At 37.8% G+C, this 25,810-nt stretch overlaps 1 protein-coding gene and 1 long non-coding RNA gene across 4 annotated transcripts; one reads left to right on the top strand and one right to left on the bottom strand.

The window, feature by feature from the left end:
• Positions 1-2,296: 2,296 nt before the first annotated feature.
• THAP9 (THAP domain containing 9) lies at positions 2,297-22,304 on the bottom strand. 3 transcript variants are annotated; one of them, XM_003898685.4, is made up of 5 exons: positions 22,108-22,304; positions 18,074-18,269; positions 16,355-16,658; positions 15,051-15,201; positions 2,297-5,870 (listed from the first exon to the last, which is right to left on the bottom strand). In XM_003898685.4, the coding sequence occupies exons 1-5, from the start codon at positions 22,185-22,187 to the stop codon at positions 3,893-3,895; spliced, it is 2,709 nt and encodes a 902-aa protein (XP_003898734.1). In that variant the 5' UTR covers positions 22,188-22,304; the 3' UTR covers positions 2,297-3,892. The 3 variants fall into 3 exon arrangements, with proteins under 3 accessions (XP_003898734.1, XP_009205089.1, XP_009205090.1); XM_009206825.4 differs by having other exon boundaries at positions 18,064-18,269; positions 22,108-22,220; XM_009206826.4 differs by lacking the exons at positions 18,074-18,269; positions 22,108-22,304 and adding an exon at positions 17,075-18,014.
• Positions 19,759-25,596, top strand: LOC103884359. The gene is made up of 3 exons (XR_004182789.1): positions 19,759-22,655; positions 22,766-22,910; positions 25,523-25,596. It is a non-coding gene; the product is annotated as an uncharacterized LOC103884359 (long non-coding RNA).
• Positions 25,597-25,810: the final 214 nt, after the last annotated feature.

Below are 25,810 nucleotides of genomic sequence, written 5' to 3'. Positions count from 1 at the left end.
GAGAAAAAAATAATTGCAAAACACATCTGATAATGCACTTATATCCAGAATATGTAACTAATGCTCAGTAAGAAAAGAGCCAATCTTCCAAATATGAACAAAAGACTTGAGCAGACCTTTCACCTAAGATGATACGTGATGGCAAAGAAGCATATGAAAAGGTGCCCCACATCATTGGTTATTAGGAAAATGCAAGTGAAAACTACAATGAAATAGCACTAGACACCTATTAGAATGGCTACTTTAAAACAGACCAAAATCCTGACAATATCAAGTACTAAGAAGTAGTGCAATGGGAACATTGATATATTGCTGGCCAGAATGCAAAATGATACTCATTTTGCAAGTTTTGGCGGTTTGTTATAAGGTTAAACATATACTTACCCATCTTGTGGTTATAGCACATTTTGTTGTTTTCATTAATCAGTCGATGGACATTTAGGCTTTTTCCCACTTTTTGGCTACTATCAATGAAGTTCACGTACACATTTTTGTGTGGACGTTTTCATTTCTCTTGGGTATATGCCTAGGAGTACAATTTGCTAGGTCATAGGTAACTCTAAGCTTTTGAGGAACTGCCAGGCTATTTTCCAAAGCTGCTGCACTAGCTGGACTATTTTACATTCTCACCAACAAAAGTGTATGAGGGTTCTAATTTCTCCACATTCTTGCCAATACTATGTCTTTCCTTTTTTTTTTCCTTTCAGAGATGGGGGTCTCACTCTTTATATTGTCCAGGCTGGTTTTAAACTCCTGGGTTCAAGCAATCCTCCTGCCTCAGCTTCCCAAATGCTGGGAGCTGAGGCATGAGCTACTATGCCTAGCCATGTCTTATTTTTTTTTGAGACGGAATCTTGCTCGTTGCCCAGGCGGGAGTGCAGTGGCATGATCTCAGCTCACTGCAACCTCCGCCTCCCGAGTTCAAACGCTTCTCCTGCCTCAGCCTCCTGAGTAGCTGGGATTACAGGGTTTCATCATGTTGCCAGGCTGATCTCAAACTCCTGACCTCAGGTGATCCACCCGCCTCAGCCTCGCAAAGTGCAAGGATTACAGGCATGGGCCACTGCACCCGGCCTCGATGTCTTCCTTATAATAGCTGTCCTAACAGGTGCGATGTGATATTTCATTGTCATATTGATTTGCATTTTCCGGATAGCTGATGTGAACATATATTCGTGTGTTTTATGGCCTTCTGTATATCTCCTTTGGAGAAAAATTCATATTCTTTACCCATTTAAAAATTTTGGTTATTTGTCCTTTTGAGTCATAGGAATTCTTTGTAGATTCTAGATATAACTTTATTAGATAAATGATTTGCAAACATTTTTTTCCATTCAGTGGGTTGTCTTTCACTTTCTTGATGGTATCCCTTCAAAGCACAAGTTAATTTTGATGAAGTACAATTATTTTCCTTTGCTGTGCTTTAAGTGTCTTAAGAAACCACTACCTGGCCAGGCACAGTGGCTCACACCAGTAATCCCACCACTTTGGGAGGCTGAGGTGGGTGGATCATGAGGTCAGGAGTTCAATATCAGCCTGGCCAACACAGTGAAATCCCGTCTCTACTAAAAATACAAAAATTAGCCGGGCATGGTGGTGCATGCCTGTAGTCCCAGCTACTTGGGAGGCTGAGGCAGGAGAATCGCTTACACCCGGGAGGTGGAGGTTGTGGTGACCCAAGATCCCTCCACTGCGCTCCAGCCTGGGCAACAGAGCGAGACTCTGCCTCAAAAAAAAGAAAAAAAGAAAAAGAAACCACCACCTAATCCAAATCTCAAAGTTTAACTCTATATTTTCTACAAGTTGTATAGCCTTACCTCTTCTATTCAGGTCTTTGCTTCATTTCAAGTTAATTTTTTTGCATGTAAATAACCATTTCTCCTAGCACTAGTTATTGGAAAGTAGGATAAATTTTTTTTTTTTTTTTGAGACGGAGTCTCGCTCTGTCGCGCAGGCTGGAATGCAGTGGCCGGATCTCAGCTCACTGCAAGCTCTGCCTCCTGCGTTTACGCCATTCTCCTGCCTCAGCCTCCCGAGTAGCTGGGACTACAGGCGCCCGCCACCTTGCCCGGCTAGTTTTTTGTATTTTTTAGTAGAGATGGAGTTTCACCAAGTTAGCCAGGATGGTCTCAATCTCCTGACCTCGTGATCCACCCGTCTCGGCCTCCCAAAGTGCTGGGATTACAGGCTTGAGCCACCACGCCCGGCTGAGGATAAATTTTTAAAGGGAATGCTTTTCTCTGAAGAAAAATATGGCCAAGATGCAAAGTCGAAATTATAACCAAACTGCCCTAAATCAAAAATGAATGAATAATTTATTTCACTGTAAAGTGTATCATATCAAGTAAATCTGGTATAAGACTCCAAGCCCTTTCACAAGTGCAGGAGCAATTAACTGGGCTAAAAGTAGTGATGAGACTATTCTTATCTTCTTATCTAAGAGAATTCTGTGACCTTCAGATTCTTCAATATTCATTGTCTCCAATTTATCGACCATCTCTTTCCAATTTATCTAGCACTTAAAGTAATGCAAAACACTAAAATACAGACATCTGCACATCAGTCAAATGTAACACCAAAGGGCATTAGATAACTACACATATAAATCTTGCTTTACATAAAGATCAGGTACAGAGCTTGGATTTATATAAGCAATAAGTTAAAGTTGGTGATTTACAAACAGGCTTCCTTTAAATAAGATTTATCCTGGTGTATTTAATTCAATTCTATTTACAAACAAAGCACAATATTCAGACTTTTCAGCAATAGGTTCTGTATAAAATGAAGTATAAATTGGTTACACTTCAAAACTTAAGCCTTTGTTTGAGGTAGAATAAACAAACATATCAAAATATACTTTGTAAGGGGAATTTTAATTAATATACTTTTACGTTATCATTAATCTTTTACAATTCTAAGTTTTCATATTAGGATTAACTGTACTTTGCAAACACTTAGTGACAAAAAAAGAGATGTTTTATAACACAGGTGAATAATGTGCTTGTTTCTTCTATCCATTAAACTATTCTCATTTGTGAAAGCAGAGTTACCTATGTTTTTCTGTTTCTCTTTTCAAATGTGGATGTGAGTGGAGAAAATTGTCCTTAGTATGCTTCCATCTTCAAATTAGGTTCCCCCTGTTTTCTGATGAGCAGTGAGCTTTTTCAAGTCAAACTAAGTCTCCAGCCTTTTATTCAAAAGTAATATTTCAAAGTTCTGAGATAATGGATAGTGAAAAACACATTAGGTATGTTCTTTCCAGACTGCACTCCCCAGTGTGGCTGTAGCACAAGGAAGAATCTCATGGCTCATGTCCTTTACCTTCTGCCTGACGAAGTTTAAGCACTTCTATTTTAGGTATCCTGGGACAAGGGGATTTTTGCAGTATTTGATATTTGAGCCTAATTTTCAAACTACAATTTAATTTTCATATTTAAGTAAAAGTTATCTTCAAGGTTTTATAGGTATTGTTAATATTTTTAAGAATTGTAATCCAAAGATCTTTTAGAAATGCAGTGTAGTCATAAAAGTAGTCAATGTTTTGATAACTCATAGTTGTTGTTTTTCTTGTTTTTGAAGCAGATTGAACAAGTTAAAACTGTGTCCAGTAACACTGCTTAGTCTTACAGTGGTAAATTCAAAGACAGTACCTGTTGGCCAGTCTGCTCCTACTGACTTACTGCTTTCTACATTTTGGAAAACTCATAAATGCTACAAGCCATACCAAAAGTATAAGCAGATTTTGTGATATGCAGAATTTGAAATTTTAGTAAGTCAGAATTGCAAATTTGTCCACTGTGCAGAATGATCAATTTATAAAATATGGTAAATTGAACTTTAAAAAATGTTGACCAAGTGTTCTTAATTAAAATGTTAATATATTTTAGGTCTCTCATTTGAATGGATATCCATCATTACTCAGCAAATGCCTGAATTTACTACTGGTATTAGCAAAACTTGAACATTTATAATCCTGTAGAGATGACCAGTGTTTCCTTGATAAAGTTTTCATATCAGTTCTCTCTGACTGTTTTAAAGGGTTCTGTGCAACATTTTTAGCTCTGATATTTAAGAAACAGATTATTATATCCTTTAGCAACTTGACAAAGTGATTGATGGCACACACTTCTCCATCAAAGAGATGCTTATTCAAATCTACAAAAAGATAAATATGCCCAGAAAGCTCACATAATATTTTCTGTTGAAGATACAATTCCCTTTGTTTAGGAACTAGTTCAAAAATTGCCATTCTTGAATGGGTTCTTACAACTCGCTCACAAATATTTATGACCCGACACAGACCTTCTGAAGGAAAATGCAAACCATTCTTCTTTTTAACAAATAATAGTGACCCAATTTTAGAGGCTTTGAGATCCGATGCATACAGTGCAGTGATGCAGTCCTCACAAGTTAAAAGAGCTGATAACTTGTTTGCAACATAACCAGCATAACAGATGAGATTTCGCCTATGATCTGACAGGTCTAATAATGCCTCACTTAGTGAACAATTAGACCAGTCTTGACAAATACCCTCTTCGTGAAAGAGAGTCTTTGTAACGCTGACACCATACTGACGTTGAACTGTCCAAAGTGCCAAGTCTTTCCTTCGAGCAATTGAAATGTCAAAGATGCTTACTTTGCTTAGAAAAACTTCATCTTGAAATTTGTATCTGGTCTCCAAATTATGGTAAGCTTTCTGGAATGCCATGCAGGTAGGGCTAGAACTTGTTACTAATACCTGCCTAAGCATATTTAGAAATAATTCCAGATGATCGTGACTGAATTTGTAAGTCAGAAGATAAGGAAAAGGCATGACCTTTGGGAAAACATAATTTTGGTAGAGCCATTTTAAGCTCTCAGCATTGAGCAAAAATCCCAGGAATCCTAGTTTTTGCTTACCCTTAATTATTTGATTATTGCTAGTGTCAGATAATGTAACAAAAATAGTCTTGGCTTCAATTAACACGTGGTTTATTTTACCGTAAGTTTCAGGCAACAGAGGTCCTTTAAGTCCCTTTCCATAACAGTTCCTACTGTTAAAGATGTCAAATAGATTGTTAATTAAACGTAAAAAATGGATGGTACCAATACAGTTTTGAAAAGGTGGCAGGTCTAAGGATAGCAAATATTCTAATGCACTGGCTACACTCTCACTAAAGAGTTGGGCGGCACAATTCACTTTCAGTACATGATTTTTCAAATTTGCAAGTGTACTTGGTATTCTTTCCATATTTGATAATTCCTGTTCCTCCAGTGCCACTAACTCCACAAGGTGCTGCCAATGTGCTATGCCATTAATAAACTGAATGCTTTGAAAATTCTGAAATGCATTTCTTATTAATCTTAGCAAGTGGCAAGAGTCAAAGAAGTATGCAATCTGTTGACTAGATGATGAAGGATGCTGAAATGTACATTTCATGTCGTCTCCATCAATATGTATCCCCAATGCTTTTGCCATCTGAACACTATGTGCTGTGGCATCAGATGTAACAGCCAGAACTGTGATTCCTATGTCACTCAGTTTACCAATAGTCAGACGAAGCAGCTGAGCTTGCAAATATCCAGATGCTCTGTTAACAAAAAAATAACCAAGAGGTGTTCTCCAATGGCCAAAAATACCCACTGCCATTAACAAAACAGTTTCTGAAGCAAGTGGCGTTTCATCAGCATCAAGTTTTCCAAGACCAAAGTCCATAAACCCCTGCAAACTGTGACTGCTAGGATCCCAGTGAAGCTGTTGCTTGAGAGGTATACTTTTTATTAACAATGAACAGTATTGATAGAGCTGATCTCCATTCTCTACTCTTCGTTGAAGAAAAGAAAAAATGTTGCTGTTGAAACCTGGACTGGGTTGGCATTTGGATAACCACCTAGAATATATAAAAAGTGAAAAACAGAAAACTTAAAGAGAAATAAAAAGATAAATGGGAAAATGCCTTAAGCAGTACTAAAGTAGTCTCCTATCCCTGTAGAAATAAAGCCAAGTATATAAGCGGCCAAACTGTATAAATATTTTCAATGGTAAATTCGTTACAATAAAATAGTAAGATAAGAGAAACTTAGAAACACAAAGTAGTATTTTAAGATGCAAATATACAACATATTTTTAATTCCTCATTTATTCTTTAAAAAGTAAACAACTAACCAGTTTGTTCTAACTGATCTTTTTATATTGTAAATCATAAACAAGTCTTACCTGTAAATTCACTGAAATGAGAAAATTGCTGAATGTGAAGGAACCTTTGAGAACATCTAGTACCTCTACCTCATTTTACAGATTAGGAAACTGGGACAGAGGGAGAGGTTAAGCGACTTGGCCCATAATGTACTGTTAGTTATGAATGAATGTGAAACCTGGCTTTCCTGATGCCCAGGGGTTTAGTGCATTTCTCACTCTTTACAGCCTCAAAATTACACCCTTAAAGGCATATAACAAGTGTGCATCTGCACCCCTATACAACCTACCTGCGCTACTGTTCTTTCATAGTATCCCTGCTCTTCTCAGACTGCTAAGTATTTTCTTCCTATTACGGTGTCTATCTTTGGAATTCTTCTTACTTCTAGTTTACTCTAACTTGTTATAGCCAGGAAAGAAAACAGCCACATTTAATAATTGTCTAAAACTAAAGGGATTCTGAGGCAGAGACTAGGATGTTCACCTGTAACTAACATATACTTTTGTAACTCAAATGTCTGTTAAGTTAAATTTCTGATTTTCTGGCTATATTCTAAGGCAACCAAGGCTTCTTCTTGGACAGCTGACCTCTACTTAATTGTGAGTTTAATGTTCTTCCCTAAGTATTTTGGGATAGGGCTTTCCAAATATTTTAAGTGTCACCTAGGAGTTTCATAAACAAAATTCACCTTTAGTACATACTATGAACTTTCACATATATGAAATATATATACTAAAAACACACACACACACACACATATATACACACACAGAGTTGACTTCTGAACTAAATGGCATGGGTACACTTATACCAGAATTTTTTTTTTTTTTCAAACAAATGCATGGAGAGAAAATACAGTATTAATAGGATGCAAAACTTGCGTATACGGCCAGCCAACTTTTCATACACATAAGTACTGCAGGACTGTCTACAGGACTTGTGTATGCATGGATTTTGGTATACGGGCACAAGTGGGGGGTGTCCTAGAACCAATCCCCCCACATATACCAAGGGATGACTGTAATAGTTTAAATATATATATATGTGTGTTTATATATACTTAAATGGCAATTATGACCCACTAATTTCATGATCCATTAATAGGTTTTAAAAACACACTTATAGGCCAGGCATGGTGGCTCATGCCTATAATCTCAGCACTTTGGGAGGCTGAGGCAGGCAGATCACCTGAGGTCAGGAGTTTGAGACCAGCCTGGCCAACATGCTTAAACTTCATCTCTACTAAAAATACAAAAATTAGCTGGGCATGGTGGTGCGCACCTGTAATCCCAGCTACTCAGGAGGCTGAGGCAGGAGAAGTGCTTGAACCTGGGAGGTAGAGGTTGCAGTAAGCCGAGATTGCGCCACTGCACCCCAGCCTAGGTGACAGAGCAAAACTGTCTCAGAACAAAACAAAACAAAACAAAACAACATACTTACAGGATGGCAAAAGACATACCTTGACTATAAGTAGGTTATAATCTATTCAGAAGACAAAAGTATCTGTTGTTCGTATATTAAAATAGGCAAACCAGAAATAAGGCCACACACTTATGACAATCTGATCTTCTACAAAGCTGACAAAAACAAGCAAAAGGGAAAAGACTCCCTATTCAATAAATGGTGCTGGGGTAACTGGCCAGCCATACGCATCAGACTGAAGCTGGACCCTTACAAGCCACATACAAAAATTAACTCATGATGGATTAAAGACTTACATGTAAAACTCAAAACTATAAAAACCCTGGAAGGCAACTGAGGCAGTATTATCCTGGATATAGGAACAGTAAAAGATTTCATGACAAAGACACCAAAGCAATCATAACAAAAGCAAAAATTGACAGGTGGGATCTAATTAAGCTAAAGAGCTTCTGCACAGCAAAAGAAAATGTCAACAGTAAACAGACATCCTACAAAATGGGAGAAAATATTTGCAAACTGTGCATCTGACAAAAGTCTAATATCCAGCATCTATAAGGAACTTAAACAAATTTACAAGAGAAAAACAAGCCCATTAAAAAGTGGGCAAAGGATATGAACAGACACTTTTCAAGACATACATGCCACCAACAAGCATATGAAAAAAAGCTCAACATCACCGATCGTTAGAGAAATGCAAATCAAAACCACAATGAGACACTATCCCACACCAGTCAGAATGGCTATTATTAAAAAGTCAACAAATAACAGATGCTGGCAAGATTGCAGAGAAATGGGAAAACTTACTTATACACTGTTGGTGGGAGTGTAAATTAATTCAATTATTGTGGAAAGTGATTCCTCAAAGGGTTAAAAAAAGGATGATGATTTGATCCAGCAATCCCATTACTGGTTATATACCCAGAGGAATATAATTATTCTACCATAAAGACACACGCATGCAAATTTTCATTGCAGCACTATTCACAATAGCAAAGACATGGAATCAACTTGAATCTCCATCAATGGCACACTGAATAAAGAAAAAGTAGTACATACACACCATGGAATACTATGTAGCCATAAAAAAGAATGAGATCATGTCTTTCGCAGCAACATGGATGGAGCTAAAGGCTATTATCCTCAGCAAACTAACACAGGAACAGAAAACCAAATACTGCATGTTCTCACTTATAAGTGGGAGCTAAATGATGAAAACTTGGCTGGGCACAGTGGCTCACGCCTGTAATCCCAGCACTTTGGGAGGCCGAGGGAGGCAGATGACCTGATATCAGGAGTTTGAGGCCAGCCTGGCCAATATGGTGAAACCCCATCTCTACTAAAAATACACAAATTAGCCAGGCTCAGTGGTGTGTGCCTATAATCCCAGCTACTTGGTAGGCTGAGGCAGGAGAATCACTTGAACCCGGGAGGTGGAGGTTGCAGTGAGCGAAGATCATACCACTACACTCCAGTCTGGGCAACAGAGTGAAACTCTGTCTCAAAAAAAAAAAAAAAAGATAAGAACTCATACTCAAGGAAGAAAACAACAGACACTGGGGTCTACTCGAGGCTGGAGGTTGGGATGAAATAATCTGTACAACAAACCCCTGTGGCATGAGTTTACCTATGTAACAAACCTTCACATGTACCCCTGAACCTAAAATTAAAAGATAAAAAAAAAAAAGGAAAAAATAGTAAGACAATGACTAAGCAATATAGCAGTGCTACAGCACACTAGAATGTTGACAACTCTTTGCAAGTATGTCACCGAATTTTAATTGTTTAGTTTATTTCTTTTACATTAGGATTCTCAAATGAGCACCAAAGATGCTAACTGTGTTGCATATGTGGTACATACATAACAAAGCACTTAATGTCCCTATGTAATTTTATTTTAAATGGGTTAGGGTTAAAAAAACAACCAACTTATGTTCTGCTGAGTTTGATTTTTAAATGGAAATCTCAGTGGTATCTGAATATCTACAGCTACTAAAACAATGTCATGAACATGAAGCAGAATGGTATGTGGATTTGTTGATTTATTTTTTAAAGTTTTTACAAGAAAGAGTAGGCATACCCAAACCAAGTTCATGAGTTAGAACGGTAAGGAAGGAAACAATTTCTCCTTTAAATCTCTTTTCTTCTCTGAAAGTAAAACAATTTTCTTCTGATCATAAAAAAAGACATTCTTCTTTTTAAAAAAACTAAACACAAAAAGTATAAAGAAGAAAGTAAAAGTTACTGTTAATGTCTTTGTGTATACATACCTAGATATAATTTTCAAAATTGTATACTGAAACTATTTTTCACTTAATGGTAAGTAATGTTTCACATATTTTTATGCGCCCTTAAATATCAACCTACAGCAACATTTTAAATGTGTACACAGTATATACCACAGTATAGTTAAATGAAAAATAATTTAACCAACTCAAATCGAAGGACATCTTGATAATTTCAAATTTTAGATAATAGTACCACAATGTGTATGTGTATGCATGTGCACCCATACACATATACATATTTATGTCATTTGTGTAATTCCTAGGAATAACATACCGAGGTAAACTTACTTATATTTTAATAAGAAATTAAAGACAAAGTTTGGATTTCAGCTGCACATAAGTTGGTGGGTCAGTTTAAAATTCATATTCCCAAATTGTCCTTGCAAAAGTTCAAACCAATTTTCATTTATACTCTCATCAACATGATATTTCAAATTAACAAACCAATATCTAATAACTTAGTTATGGAATGATTATAGGGAGTCACTTGTGTGGCCTAAAATTCTGCCTGGGAAAAATATAGTCCTAGACAGTGCTAAGTGTTTTTCTGTTAAGACTTTTAGCTACTCCCACTGTTGTTACTTTTGATTCTCTCACAGCAGGTAATCTATAGAGGGAGTTGGTTTATTAAATTGCAGTGAATATAAACCAAAAATTAGAAACAGAGGAAATATAAATAAGAAGCAACTGTGCCAGCATTTTCTATCTATGACCAAGATCACACTAAACATTATCACTATTATAACAAGGAAAGTTGAGGATATTAAGACTTAGTTTCAAAGGATTTGTGAAAATAAATTACCTTAAAAGACCGCAAACACTGAAAATTATAAAAAAACACAGCTTTGGGAAAGTTTTGGACATAAAGAATCCAGGGAGAACTGAAAAAGGATCCAACATCAGTAAACAGAAAATTAGAGAAGTATCTGATGTAGCTAAGACTAGAGAAAGATATATGACAATCAGAAATTCATGAGGCACCCTATCTAACCAAACCAAGGGTTTTAAAAAAATTTAAGTCTAGTTTGGTCTGTCATCGTCCAATTCTTAACCATCTAATTGTTTCTCCATCATTATGGAGGGAAAGACAACAGTTTTGACCACAAATCTGGTACTGCATTTTTCTAGTTACTTACTTTTCCTGTTGGTGACTGGTCACATATTCTCCTTTCTTTCCAAATCTAAAGCCTTCCTCCTCAACTCTCAGTTAATAACTTTATTTCATTGAGAAAACAGAAGCAATGCAATAAAAACTCATTTTCCTGCTGAGTGTGGTGTTGCATGTCTATAGTTCTAGCTACTCCGGGATTGCTTAAGCCCGGAAGTTCAAGGCCAGTCTGGGCAACACAGTGAGACCCCATCTTTTTTTTTTCTTTTTGAGACGGAATCTCACTCTGTCACCCAGGCTGGAGTGCAGTGGTGCGATCTCAGCTCACTGCAAGCTTTGCCTCCCGGGTTCACGTCATTCTCCTGCCTCAGAATCCCGATACTCTGGGACTACAGGCGCCCGCCACCATGCCTGGCTAATTTTTTTGTATTTTTTTAGTAGAGACGGGGTTTCACCGTGTTAGCCAGGATGTTCTCGATCTCCTGACCTCGTGATCCGCCCGCCTCAGCCTCCCAAAGTGCTGGAATTACAGGTGTGAGCCACCGCGCCCAGCCAAGAACCCATCTTTGTAAAAGACAAAACTCATTTTCCTACTACCAAATCTGTTAACCTATTGTATCTGTACTTCTGCTTTTCTTCCTGTTTCAATGGATGAACTGTCCCAAAACCTTAAGGTCACATTTCCTTCCACAGTGGTGTTGGATATCATCCTCCTGCAATTATCATTTCTCTTATACGTCACGAATTTTCTTTTCTCTCTTGGATTATTCCCATAAACATGCAAACATGCTGGAACATCTGCCATCTCAACAAACACCCTCCCCTCAATGCATGTTCCTTTCTACCCACAGACCCATTTCTTTGCTCTCCTTCATAGCAAAACTCCATGGAAGAGTCCACAATCATTTTCTCTGCTTCTTCACTTTTAGTCTCTCTTAATCCCACTCCAGCCAGGTTTACCTCTCCACCACTCTACTGTAACTGCTTTTGTCATGGTCACCAATGACCTTCATCTTGCAAAATCCAATGGTCAATTCTCTGTCCTCATCTTACCTGATCTCCCAGCAGCATTTGACATAGTGGACTACTCCCTCCTTGAAATACTTTCTACACTTGGCTTCCAGGCCATCACAATCTCCTGGTTTTCCTCCTGCCTCACTGGCCGCTCCTGATCAATAAATATTTATTGAATAAATGAATATTAAATATAATGATTATAAAGATCTAATACTTAAGATAACTGTGTTAAAAACAGATCACTTTTTATATGGGAAAATAAATGGAAATGTATATACCATTAATATTAGAATCTTATATTAATATAATATAATCTTACATTAATATAAGAAAATAAACGGAAGCTCTATATACCATTAATATAACAGAACACTATATGGCCACTAAAACAAAATTTTATTGGTAGGTAAATAGTTTTTTGTTTTTTTTAACTCGGAGGATATACACAAAACTGCTAATTGTAGTTATCTTGTGGGATTAGGGGAAGGGAAGTACTGTGTTTTTCACTTTCTGGTATTTATGTACTTATATATGGTTTGAATGTTTTATAACAAACATGTATTACCATCATACTAAACAATATACCTTACTTATACGCAAAGTACCTAAAGAAATGAGCAACTGTTTGAATACTGGAATTATAAATCTAAATATATATATAATGTTACAGCAAAGGTCACAAAATGCCAAATGACATGAAGAGAGAAAAGATAAATGTGAGCTGGAATTACCAGGAAGATTTAATCTAGGAGTTGATGCAGCACTATGGGAAATGAAGAAAACCATGAAAAAGATGAGAAGTTACATGAAATATCTTATATAAACCACAGTGAAATATCATTAAGTAACACTTTAAAACCAGTGTAGAAGAGATTAAAAAGGTGTACGCTTCTCAACACAAAGAAAAGATAGATGTTTGGATTTATAAATGATGGATATTTTAATTACCCTGATTTGATCATTACAAATTATATAAATGTATCAAAATATCACATGTACCCCCAGAATATGTACAGCTATCAATCAGAAAACAAAAAAACCAAAAAGGTATAGGAGGAGAAATTAACATAGCACCTATAAAACTCTCTTGCTTAGCAAAAAGTGAACATTTATAAATAAGTATAATATCTAGCCTGAATGGTAAAATCATACTATAAAAGAGTAAAGCCTTATATACAAATGTTCATCTAAATATATGAAAAAACAATTATAACCGCAAAATGGAAACAATAGAAATGTCCAATAGCTGGAGAACGCCAGAGTTAGGTAGGGTAGGACTACCATGTATCATGCAGCTATTAAAACTTGTCTATAAAGAGTTCAAAATAATGTTATAGATAAAAGGCATATATAATAAAGTGATAAAAGGCTGGTTGGAAATTTATTTACAAAAGATCATAACTATGTAAACACTAGTAAATCTAAGTGCACACACACACACAGACAGGAAGGAAATACTCTAAAGGTTAACAGTAATTGTTTATATATATATACTGTGTATATATATACAGTATGAGATATACTGTATTATATATATAATATATATAGTATGGCATATACTGTATATATAAAATATATATATTTTGTTATATTACATATAATATATATTATATATAATATATATATAATGTATGGGAACAATAAATTTTTCGTCTTCTAAATTTTTTTAGAAGAGCAGCCCACTCTGAAGGTCAATTACTTTGAAATCTTTTATTAGTAGTATTATTGTAATAGTGTGTATACAGGAAAATCTACAATTTTTAAAAAAGGAATCTGGACTGGGCACAGTGGCTCATGTCTGTAATCCCAGCACTTTGGGAGGCTGAGGTGGGTGGATCATGAGATCAGGAGTTCGAGATCAGCCTGGCCAACATGATGAAACCCCACCTCTACTAAAAATATAAAAATTAGCTGGGCATGGTGGACGCCTGCAATCCCAGCTACTCGGGAGGCTGAGGCAGAAGAATGGGTTGAACCTGGGAGACTGAGACTGCAGTGAGCCAAGATCTTGCACCAGTGCACTCTAGCCTGAGCAACAGAGCAAGACTCCATCTCAAAAAAAAAGGAATCTGTAAAACTAGGCTGGGCATGGTGACTCATGCCTGTAATCCCAGCACTTTGGGAGGCCAAGGCGGGTAGATCGCTTGAGACCAGGGATTCGAGATCAGCCTGGCCAACAAAGCGAAACCCCATCTCTAGTAAAAATACAAAATAGTAGTTGGGTGTGGTGGCACATGCCTGCAATCCCAACTACTCAGTAGGAGGCTGAGGCATGAGAATTGCTTGAACCTGGGAGGCAAGGTTGCAGTGAACTGAGATCATGCCACTGTGCTGCATGCAACCTGGGCGACAGAGCAAGACTCAGTCTCAAAAATAAAAAAAGGAATCTGTAAAACTAGTGGTAAAAGCAGTAAAAATTAAGAATTCAGTATTAAATTTATAAGACATTACTAAAAAATCATTGTTTACTCCACACGAAGAGAATTATAAATATATCTATCCATTTTGATCACAAATCCTAAAAAATTATTTATCAAAATCTGTTCCCTGGACAACCTACATTGGCATCAACTGCAATGTTTATGAAAAATGCAGATTTTTTTTGTGCTTTGCCTAAGACCAATGGCGATCAATCCAGAACTGTTCTAGATTTTCCAGGATAGTCAGATATTAAACTACTGAAGTATACTGGAAATTCCAGTATTTCAGGATTCAAATTTTATCCACCCAGAGTGTCTGGGAGATGCAAAAAGCTTGTCACACTGTGTGTCTTCATTTTGTTAGTGAAAATATTGCTGTTGTGATAACAGGCAAATACCACCTAGAAGTTTTTGAAAAACAGAAAATGGGCTAATAATGGGAGTCCATTTTTTCATTAGTCCATGTTTTCTTTTTTTAATGGGAGTATGAGTACTAATAGCCTTAATAAGTAAAATGCGATAAAAGAATAATATGGTTTAACATCTAAAGAGTAATTCACATGTAATCAACAAGATGTGGTGACAAGAAAGACACTTTTAAAAAATAAAGTAATTCACTTACGTTCTGAGGATGGAAGAATGAGGCAGCTTAAGAATCTTTCTTACATAATCATAGACTTTGCTACTGCACAAGTAGAGTGTACATGCAAATTGTTTCATTTCTGTGGTGTACTCATCTGTTTCTCTCCAATTATATAACTCCCACTTAAAATCTGTTAAAATAAATTTTTTTATTCTTTGTGATGAATAGTAAAATTTTCAGGTACAGATTATAGCATTTGGATGTAAAATGCACTGGGCATCAAAATTCAAATACAAATATAGATACATTTTAATTAAGTCTATTCAGAGGTTAATATCCACGTAGGCCCCTTGACCAATTTATTCAGTTCATCTGGAATCATTTCACTAGAGGGAAAAAAATTTTTCAACTTGAATTATGTTTTACTATTCAGTGGCAGCCTGAGTGGAGAGATTTTTAGAGGAACAGGAAAGAAAATAAAATGAGGACATTTATTTATTTTATTTTGTTCCCTGATTAGTATTTATCTGAGGGTGAAAATTAGATATGAAAAACATTTCTGGGGATAGGGTACTATTCAGACTGAACAGACCATCTTGCCTAATATCGAGAAAGAAAAAAAAAATTCTTTTCCTGGTGGGGATTCCTATTTATGACCTCTAGTCCCCTCTTGGAAAAACATAAAATATTCTCCTCCTTTGGAGATACCCATTCTTTTCTAAAAACAGGACACGTTTCTCTTTTCCTAGAATGTAATCCAAATCTCTGCTGCTTTCATCAAAGAGTAAGTTGGCAATTTTTATTTTGCCCTTTTTCAAATATCTTAGTTCACAAAGAAGACTAGGTAGCCTTTCCGTGGGTTTACAGGTCTACTCTATAGAATATTTCAGAAAAAAATGTGGAGATACACAATTTCCAAGCTCAAAGAAATTCTGCAAACTAGTACAACTCCACTGCAAAAAAACTTTGGTAAAATTATGTAGCAGTTAAAACTGTTTATAATGAATTTGCAGTAGCAAATGGGTAAGAGCTACTATAAAAAGTGAAAAGTACAGAACAAAAAATGGTATAAACCATATGGTCTCATCTCTGGGTAGTGGGATTACACATTATTTTAATTACTTAAATATTTCTTTGCTTTCCTATAATAAATGTTACTTTTATAACTGGAAAACCATAAGATACAAAAGAATTTTGGTGATTTTCTTTCTTCTTGCTTAAGCTGAGACTTTCACTTCCCAACTAAAAGCATGTTTTCATAGGCAAGAACAAAATAAATATTTAATGGTATTTCAGAAAAACAGCTATTTTTGTAAATACTACAGGTTACCAAGGGGAAATACCTGAAAATTGAGCTCGTAGCAGACACTCTGTTTCTTCAGAAAGTAGTTTCTCTTCTACAAGTGCATCAATTAATCGTAAACCCTTTCTCTTCTTGATCATCCTGTAGTTCTTTACGGAGATAAGTCTTTTTTTGGACACTTGTAACATTTGTTGCACCTCAGCCAGTTTCTCTGCACCTATCATCAAAGGTGTCTTTAAACTATAGTTATGGTCCTCAGTGGCAACTTCTTGAGAATTATCTGGAAGAGGTTGTTTTAGGATTTTCTGTCTTGCTTTACCTTTAAGATGTACACCTTGAGGAATCTATGACAGACATATAAAATTAAAGTTATTTTAGAAATAATCACACAGAAGAGTATCTATAAAAATACCCTAGGTACAAAGCACTAATCTGGTTGCTGTGGAGAGTTAAGTTAGGAAAGAAAAGGTCAAAATCTCTGAATGTTTTAATGTATAGTTTATAGGGTAATATAAACAGTTTTTGGGTTTTTTTTTTTTTTTTTTTTTTTGCACTACACAGAAATATTAATGTGATGTTGAAAGTTTCTGAAATAAAATAACTAGAGAAAAGTGGTAGTAAACTGGGACGGCTTCATGGAAGTGAGTTTTAAGCAGTTTTTAGAAGGTACAATAACATGGTTAATGAAGGTGACAGAGAAGTTATTTGTGCAAAAAGGAAGGCATAGTGGACAGAGCATGGCTTTGGAATTAAGACTGACCTGGGTTTGAATCTTAGCTCCCTCAATTAGCTGTCACATAAGCTCTACAATCCCTTGTGTCCTCATCTGTAAAATGTGGATAATAATACAAGGTTGTTTTGAGGATACAATATAAGAATTTATGTAGATCTCCTAGTACAATGCCTGGACCATTGTAGCTCTCAATAATGGCAGCCATTATTGATTTTACACAAAAGTATGAAAGCAGGCAAATGTATCACATATATAGTAAGTATATACGGTTTGAAAAGAGAATTCAAGGCAGTTAAAAATGTACAAATCAGTTAACAGTAAGCTCTTGGAACTTGGTGAGTTTGAATTTGACACCAACTAAATACTTCTGAATAGGGGAATGAGATAAACCAATACTGAAAGAAGGAGACTCTGATGATTAAGAGGAAAGTAAGGCAAGTGTGAGGATAGAACAGGTGACTATCACAGACTGTGCAGAAAGTGAAAGCCCATGTGTCAGAGTTGTGGTTAAGGGGTAAAAGGATAAAATAAAACCAGTCATAGGAAACAGAAGAATATCACACCAATACTGGTGACTCACTCATAGAAAGTTTCATTATTTCCCATAGACTTCCTGTATCAATGTTAATAATTAGGTATATATTTGATCAAGATAAATAACATTATTAGGAGGAACCAAAAAACATAGATAATTTCAAAGTACTTTGAAAGCTGTCTCATAATTTTAAAAAGTCTGTATTCTAAGGCTATTTATATCTACCAGTTGATTTTTGCAATTGGTTAGTAACCTTTATATGTATCTAGACAAATGATTTGCATTTATATAGTTTTTTAAAAGCTCCAGAACAAATGCTAATATATATAGATTTTTTTTTTTTTTAATTTCCAAAGCATTTAAAATCTATTACTGGATTTAAGACTTGGGATTTTTTTCTGTCTGCAAATTCTAGCTATAATAGGGGCTATCTTGATTTTTAAAAGCTCTGTAAATTTTCATTTTGTTGACTTACACCTACATTTAAGTACCTTGTATAGAGAAACAGAAGGCACAGCTCCTTTTTTCAGCTTTCTTCTTATGCCATATGACTCAAAGTCACTTTCTTGAAAATGTTTGGAACACAGTATAGCACCTGGTCCTGGAATCCAAATCTTTTTGCTTCTGGGGTCCACACGATTAACAGCCCTGATCCATTTTGAGCGCTGTATGGTATCAGTTGGAAATCTATGGCAATCAGATTAAAGTTCCATTAACATGAAAACATTATAGTAATACTGCAGTAGTATTTATTATATAAACCCATTTATTATTTTACTGCTTTATAGAAACATAAAGCCGAGTGAATTAAAAGTTTACTTAGTTCATTTTTCAAAGTTCTTTGATTTTTTTAATCCACAAGTTCAATATCTGATTGTCTGTGTCAATCATAGAGGGGCAATTCTCATACTAAAAATCCTACTGTATTTTGTCTTCACTTCCTACACTTAACAGAATCTGCTCAAATTTAAATGGTTAAAGAATATATGACTCTTCCTTTCCTGTGGTGATTTTAAACTATTTGGTACTCCTTTTAAGAAGTGGAGCCTGGCCGGGCACAGTGGCTCATGCCTGTAATCCCAGCACTTTGGGAGGCTGAGGCGGAAGGATCAGAGGTCAGGAGTTCAAGACCAGCCTGGACAACATGGTGAAACCCCGTCTCTACTAAACATACAAAAAATTAGCCGGGCGTGGTGGCGGGTGCCTGTAATCCCAGCTACTGGGAAGGCTGAGGCAGGAGAATCTCTTGAATCCAGAGGTGGAGGCTGCAGTGAGCTGAGATCGCACCATTGCACCCCAATATGGGCAACAAGAGTGAAACTCCGTCACAAAAAAAAGGTGGAGCCTAATTCCCCTCCCCGTGAGTGAGTATGGGCTAGAGTTAGTGATTTGCTAAGGAATGGAAAAAGAACATGTGACAGTAAGTGACCACAGACTATGTCATAAAGGAACAAGTTTTCCTCCTTGCTCCCTGTAGAGAATGGTTTGCTCTGGGGTAAGGTATCCGGCATGTTATAAGCAGTCCTGTGGAGAAAACTAGTTGGTGAGCAACTGAGGCCTCCAGTCAAAGGCCATGTTGAGTTAGTCTTTTTGAAAGCAGGTGACTTCAGCCTTCAGATGACTGCAATCTTATGAGATACCATAACATCCAGCTACACTCCTGAATTCCTGACCCTTAGAAATGTGTGAGATAATGTTTATAGTGAATTTTGAGGTAACTTGTTATGCAGCAGTAGAAAACAAGACAAGTATATTTACTATATTCAACTTTTTCATGTTTAAAGGCACTACTTTTTGCTAGCCCTGATTATAAAAATTACCTTGCATTTATTTATTTTTCAATCCAAGCCAAATTATGTTTAGAAACTTGTCGGCTAGGCGTGGTGGCTCACGCCTGTAATCCCAACACGTTGGGAGGCTGAGGCGGGCGGATCACTTGAGGTCAGGAGTTCAAGACCAACCTGGCCAACATGGTGAAACCCTGTCTCTAATAAAAACACAAAAATTAGCTGGGCATGGTGGCTCGCACCTGTAATCCCAGCTACTAGGGAGGCTGAGGCAGGAGAATCGCTTGAATCTGGGAGGCAGAGGTTGCGGTGAGCCAAGATCGCGCCACTACACTCCAGCCTGGGCGACGGCAAGACTCCATCTCAAAAAAAAAAAAACCAAAAAAAACACAAGAAACTTGTGAAATTAACACAATAAAAACCACAAAACTACTCTTTCTGCCCCCTCTTCTTTGACTTATTTTAGAACAGATTTATAGGTAACTATGCTTTTTGTGCATTTTAATTTAGACTTTAAGGCACATAGTTACCAGAACTGAGATTGGTATAAATTTTATTTCTCAGTTAATTGCTACAAAAATGTAGCAGTATGGTAAAACATAATTCTGAGATACTCTCTCCATCACCTTGAGAAAGAACACTGACTTGGAAAACCTGTTTTTAAGCTTTATAGCTTTAAAAGATCAGAACACTGACCTTTTACCAGCTATATGGTATTAGACACATCTCAAAATCTTAGAACTTCCTCATGGGGCTGTAGTAAGAGTGTATGAGGCTACAAATGTATTCAAAATCACTTTGTAAACTCTAAAGTACTATCCAAAGTTTGTGCTTTCCTAGGAACAACTAATTCCATTTCTGGGATTATAATTTTATTGTTCCAGGAAGATGATGATACTTGATCAAGGGAAAATGAACAGGGAATTCTTTTTCCAATAAGGTTGGAGCAAATCTATCTTTTTTCACTGAGTTATTTTTTAACTCATGGAACATATTTGCAAGGGAGCTTTTCCACAGATTTGGTATAGTCTCTAAATGTGCAAGCAACCCTCAAAAGTTGGCTGGTCCAACAACTTCTATTACTAGCGTGGTCCTCTGATGCAAAGCTTCCCAACTGGTATGCCTAGTGAGTACAGCTGTTGATATTGGCCTGGGACACCTGAGTAGTTACTTCAAGGCAGCCCCAAAGAGTGCTGCAGGTTTGCCCCCAAAGTATTGAACAATTATTTCCTATGCGTAAAATGCTATGAAAAAGGCTGGGGCTGGGCAGGGTGGCTCATGCCTGTAATCCCAGCCCAGAAGTTGGAGACCAACTTGGGCAACACACTGAGACCTCTTCTCTACCAAAAAAAAAAAAAAAAAAATAGCCGGGGTGGTGGCCTGTGCCTGTAGTCTCATGAGGCTGAGGTGGGAGGATCACTTGAGCCTGGGAGATAGAGGCTGCGCTGAGCTGTGATAGTGCCACTGCTCTCCAGCCTGGGCAACAGTGAGACCCTGTCTCCAAAAAAAGAAAAAAAAAAAAAGAAGAAAAAGCTTGGGAAATATTGTAGTCTAACTAGCATAACTAGTTTTGAGTTCTGGAAAAAATTAAATTGGTAATAATACCATTTTTAAAGCATTTACCTTGTGCTCTACGTATGCTATAAAGTCTTACGTTTTGGTTTTACAAAACTCTACAAGGCAGGTTTTTATTCCTCTTACAGAAGAAGAAACCAAGACCCAGAGCTAAGTACAGAGATCAGTAAATAATCAATTAAAATTGGAATTCATGTCTCCCTAGTTTAAAGCTACCTCTATCACAAGAAAAATCCCAAATCAATTATCGTCTCACATACAGAATGAATTGGTTCACACTGTTAACAATTTAGGTGGAGGAATCAGCCTTATTTAAAACATAAAAAAAAAAAAAAATCCATGAATTTGATACACAGCCTACCACACATAATCCAAACTCCTTAACCTGGCATTTAAATTTTTTAAATGATTTGTCTCTCAGGTACTTTCCCATTCCTCTATATTTGCACTTTCTATCCTTTACATTTTCCCATGCCATTCCTAACTACCCTCTTCCTAAATACCATTTTCCAACCATAAAGTTCTTTTTGATCGTTCCATAAATCTGCTCCTTTTGTCTGGGATGATCTCTTTTACCCACTTTTCTACTTGCCGGTACACTCTGAATACTGCTTTGAATGACCTATAGCAGTCTGAACCATGGATAAGTTCAGATAAGACTGGTCTGAAATTCTTCCCCACTGTCGAGCCAAATGAAACTTCCCCATGATCAAATCCAACCAGAATTGGACCGGCCTTGTAGAGCTCGGCTAATAGCACTTAAGAACTTTCAATGTCTGCCAGTACAGGAGAAAACTGATCTGTACTCGTGCTCAGGAACACGCCACACACTTCAACCGTTGTCCCAAACTGCCTTCCCTTCCGGCCTCCTCACTTTAAATAATAAGACCATCCAATTAATGGAGGACTCCTTTCGCGTAACTCTCGCTACAGCGGTAAGCGGTGCGAGACCCGGCTACAAAGAGGTAAACACTGAGCGAGGAGAGAGAACCTCAATTCTCACAGTGCCCCAACTCCGCTCCCACGCCCCGACGCTGCGCACGTCACGTCGCGTCACATCCACGGCACGACCCACAGTGCGGCCCGGCCCCGCCCCACGCCGCGCTACGGCCCGCCGGGCCCCGCAGGGAGTTCGAAGGCTCCGAGGCTGCTCCCATACGCACTGGTGGAAGGAGAGGCCGCGCTCACGGCTGAGCACGGTGTCACGGGTGCTGCAGCCCACTGCGGAGCAACTTCGGGTCATCTTCTTGTTACGTGGGGCCCCACCTTCGGGGTTCCCGCGACAGCATGAATCACGACCACTTTAGCTCCGCCCGTTGACTGCGGCTACGACCTTTATTTGTCAGGAAAGGCGGGCTTTAGAGGCGCGGGACTTCCACACTTCCTCTCCGAAGGCCCTGCGCCGGTACCGTAGCCAATCACAGGCCACGTTGTGTCGCAGCAGCCAATCGGAAGGGCCTGAGCCTGAAGACGTGCACTTGACCGCTCCTCCTTCCGCGTTGGAGGCCCAATAGTGGGTTTTGCTGCCACCGGTTCATTTTCCTTCTGTTTTCACCCATTCTGGCACAATCCGCCGCCATCGTCGTTCTTTGTGAGACCGAGCCTGAAAATGCGAAGCAGAGAGGCAGGACCAAAATTGAGGCGAATCCGGGAACCTGCCAATGGGTCTCCGGATGCGTTCTCTGAAACTGGAGGATATCGGGAGGAAAGGGTATGGAAAAGAGATAAAACACGGTGCCCTAGGTATGTTGAAGACAGAGTCGGGCCCAAAATACATGATTTACTGAGATGCATGTCGTGTTCTTGCGCTTTATCTTGTAGCTCTCCGATGCGGAGATAATGCGGAAACTCTTGGCATGGTTGGCTGTAGGTACCTGATACGGGAGGAGCGGGAGTCAAATAGGATACGCCGACTTTTAATTCGAGGAACCCTTTTTTGAAACACTGCCACAATGAAGGACATAAGGTAAGGTTCTTGGGGCTCGTCAGTAGTAATAGGGGCAGGGGACAAGGGGCAATTAAGTGGTTTTGGTTGGGAATGAGGCGTTATGGATAGCTTTCAGGAGAAAAAGCTTAGAACAATGTCTTAGTTATAAGCCCTTATGTTTGAGGAAGAGATTTCAATTTGCTTAGAAGGAAACAGGCAGTGTGTTTTTGTCTCTGAGGAGATCCTTAGCATACAGAAAACAGAAGGGTTTGCAACTTTTCCGTTTCTTTGTATAGCACACAAAAATAATTCCAAATATCCAGGCCTAACAAGATTGCTTCTTTTTCCCCTTTGTGTTTACTTTGTCCTGATTACAGCCGAAAAGACACATATTAAGGTATTATTTATTCACACCAGTTTTCCACTAAAATATGTTTATGTCTTCTTTGGATGGAATTAATAGCTTTTGGTTATGGTTCCTTAAAAGTCACATGGCCTAAGGATAGTCAAGGAACTTTGGAAAAATTTGTCCTTGGGGGATGTGCAGGGAAAATACTTTTTGGCTGTAAGATGTGTGCAGAGAGTAGGAACTGGATTTAAATACTGTAAGTTGGTTGGGCTGTTAGAGCCTTTTCCTACTCAACCAATTAAGACCTGAATGAGGCTGAATAAAAATACATTGTTTTTAGCTGTCTTTAAGGGAAAAATCAGTTGCCTTGTATTTTTGTAACAGTTTTATTCAGATATAATTCTCATACCATACAACTAACTGGTTTAAACTGTACAATTCAGTGGGTTTTAGGATATGCACAGAATTGTGCAATAGTCACAATCAATCTTAGAATATTTTCATCACTCCAAAAAGAAACCTCATTTTTTTTTTTTTTTTGAGACGGAGTTTCGCTCTGTCGCCCAGGCTGGAGTGCAGTGGCGCGATCTTGGCTCACTGCAAGCTTCGCCTCCCAGGTTCACGCCATTCTCCTGCCTCAGCCTCCCAAGTAGCTGGGACTACAGGCGCCCGCGACCACACCCGGCTAATTTTTTGTGTTCTTAGTAGAGACGGTTTTCACCATGTTAGCCAGGATGGTCTCGATCTCCTGACCTCGTGATCCACCTGCCTCGGCCTCCCAAAGTGCTGGGATTACAGACGTGAGCCACCGCGCCTGTCCGAAACCTCATTCTTATTAGCAGTACCTCCAAATATTCCCCCACCCCGCTTCAGCAACCACTAATTTACTTTCTGTGTGCCCATGCCTGCTCTGTACACTTCATGTAAATGGAATTATAAACTAATATATGGTCCTTGTGATTGGCTTCTTTCACTTGGAATGTTTTCAGAGTTCATCCATCTTATAGCACGTATCAGTACTTTATTTTTTATTGCTGAATCGTATTCCATTTTATGGATGTAGCAGATTTTGTTTATCTGTTCATCAGTTGGAGGGCATTTGGGTTTTTCCTTTTTTTTTTTTTTTTTGTTTTTTTACTGTTAGGAACATTTGTGTACAAGTTTTTGTGTGGACAAATGTTTTCATTTTCCTGATTACACACCTAAGAGTGAAACTGGTGAGTCATAAGGTAACTAACTGTGTTTAACTTCTTGAGGAAGTGCCAGATTATTTTCCCTAGTGGCTGCAACATTTTACATTCCCACCAGCAGTGGATGAGGCTGTCAGTTTCTCCACATTTGTGGTGTGAAGTGACTGTCTCATCGTGGTGTTTACCTTTTCTTAAGGACTCAAAATTTGTTTGCAGATACAGGCCTTCACTTGCCATTTTCTTAAGGTAGAGTTGAAAAGTACTGCTGCGGCCGGGCGCGGTGGCTCAAGCCTGTAATCCCAGCACTTTGGGAGGCCGAGATGGGCGGATCACGAGGTCAGGAGATCGAGACCATCCTGGCGAACACGGTGAAACCCCGTCTCTACTAAAAAATACAAAAAACTAGCCGGGCGAGGTGGCGGGTGCCTGTGGTCCCAGCTACTCGGGAGGCTGAGGCAGGAGAATGGCGTAAGCCCGGGAGGCGGAGCTTGCAGTGAGCCGAGATTGCGCCACTGCACTCCAGCCTGGGCGACAGAGCGAGACTCCGTCTCCAAAAAAAAAAAAAAAAAAAAAAAAAAGAAAAGTACTGCTGCCAGTTCATCATCTGAAATGAGGGCTGTTTTCTTTCCTGTTTAATTGGATTGTAACTATTTGCCTTTCCTAAAGTTGAAACAGTGTGCTTCCACATTATTCTGACAACATTCCTTTATTATATTCAAATCAGTTTCTGAAAACTGCTTTTATTAGAACAGATTTACTTAAATGAAGGCAATAGCCGCAAGGGGTTACTGCTGTAGATATTTACTTCTGGATAGGAAATAAGTAATCCTATCTTTACATTTGTTTATAACTTATATATGCTTTTTTTGTTGTTGTGATTGTTTATTTTATTGTTGACATTGAAGTTCTCAATTTGATCCTTTGGTTATATCGTTGCTTCTTCTAGTAACTTCATATCCAGTGATTAAACCTTTTCACTGCTGTTCACATAATGAACTGTTGTGATTATTGAATACTTAAATGAGGATATGTAAGCTGTATTAAAGATAGTGTTATTTGCAAAGGCATTGACTATTGCACAAAAAATTTTAAAAGAAAATATCTCTTTCCAGGAGTCATGCTCAGAGACGTCAAGAAAAGATACATGGGTCTTGGAAGATAATTACTCAAAATATGCAGGGGAAGGTAGTATATTTTTCTATTCTAAATGTGTTAAGTATTCCTGGAACTATAGCAGTGAGTTGGAAATGGAGGATTGTCCAAGTAAAAAAACATTTATAAAGGATTTGATGAAATCTAATTACCTATTTTATGGTATAGAATCTTATTAATTGTCCACTTGGAAAGAATAATAAATTATTTATTGGCCCATTACTATGGGCCACACATTATGCTGAGCT

This window comes from Papio anubis, chromosome 3 (assembly GCF_008728515.1).
Source record: "Papio anubis isolate 15944 chromosome 3, Panubis1.0, whole genome shotgun sequence".
Lineage (NCBI taxonomy): Eukaryota > Metazoa > Chordata > Mammalia > Primates > Cercopithecidae > Papio > Papio anubis.
This window is presented reverse-complemented; position numbering and strand designations above follow the sequence as displayed.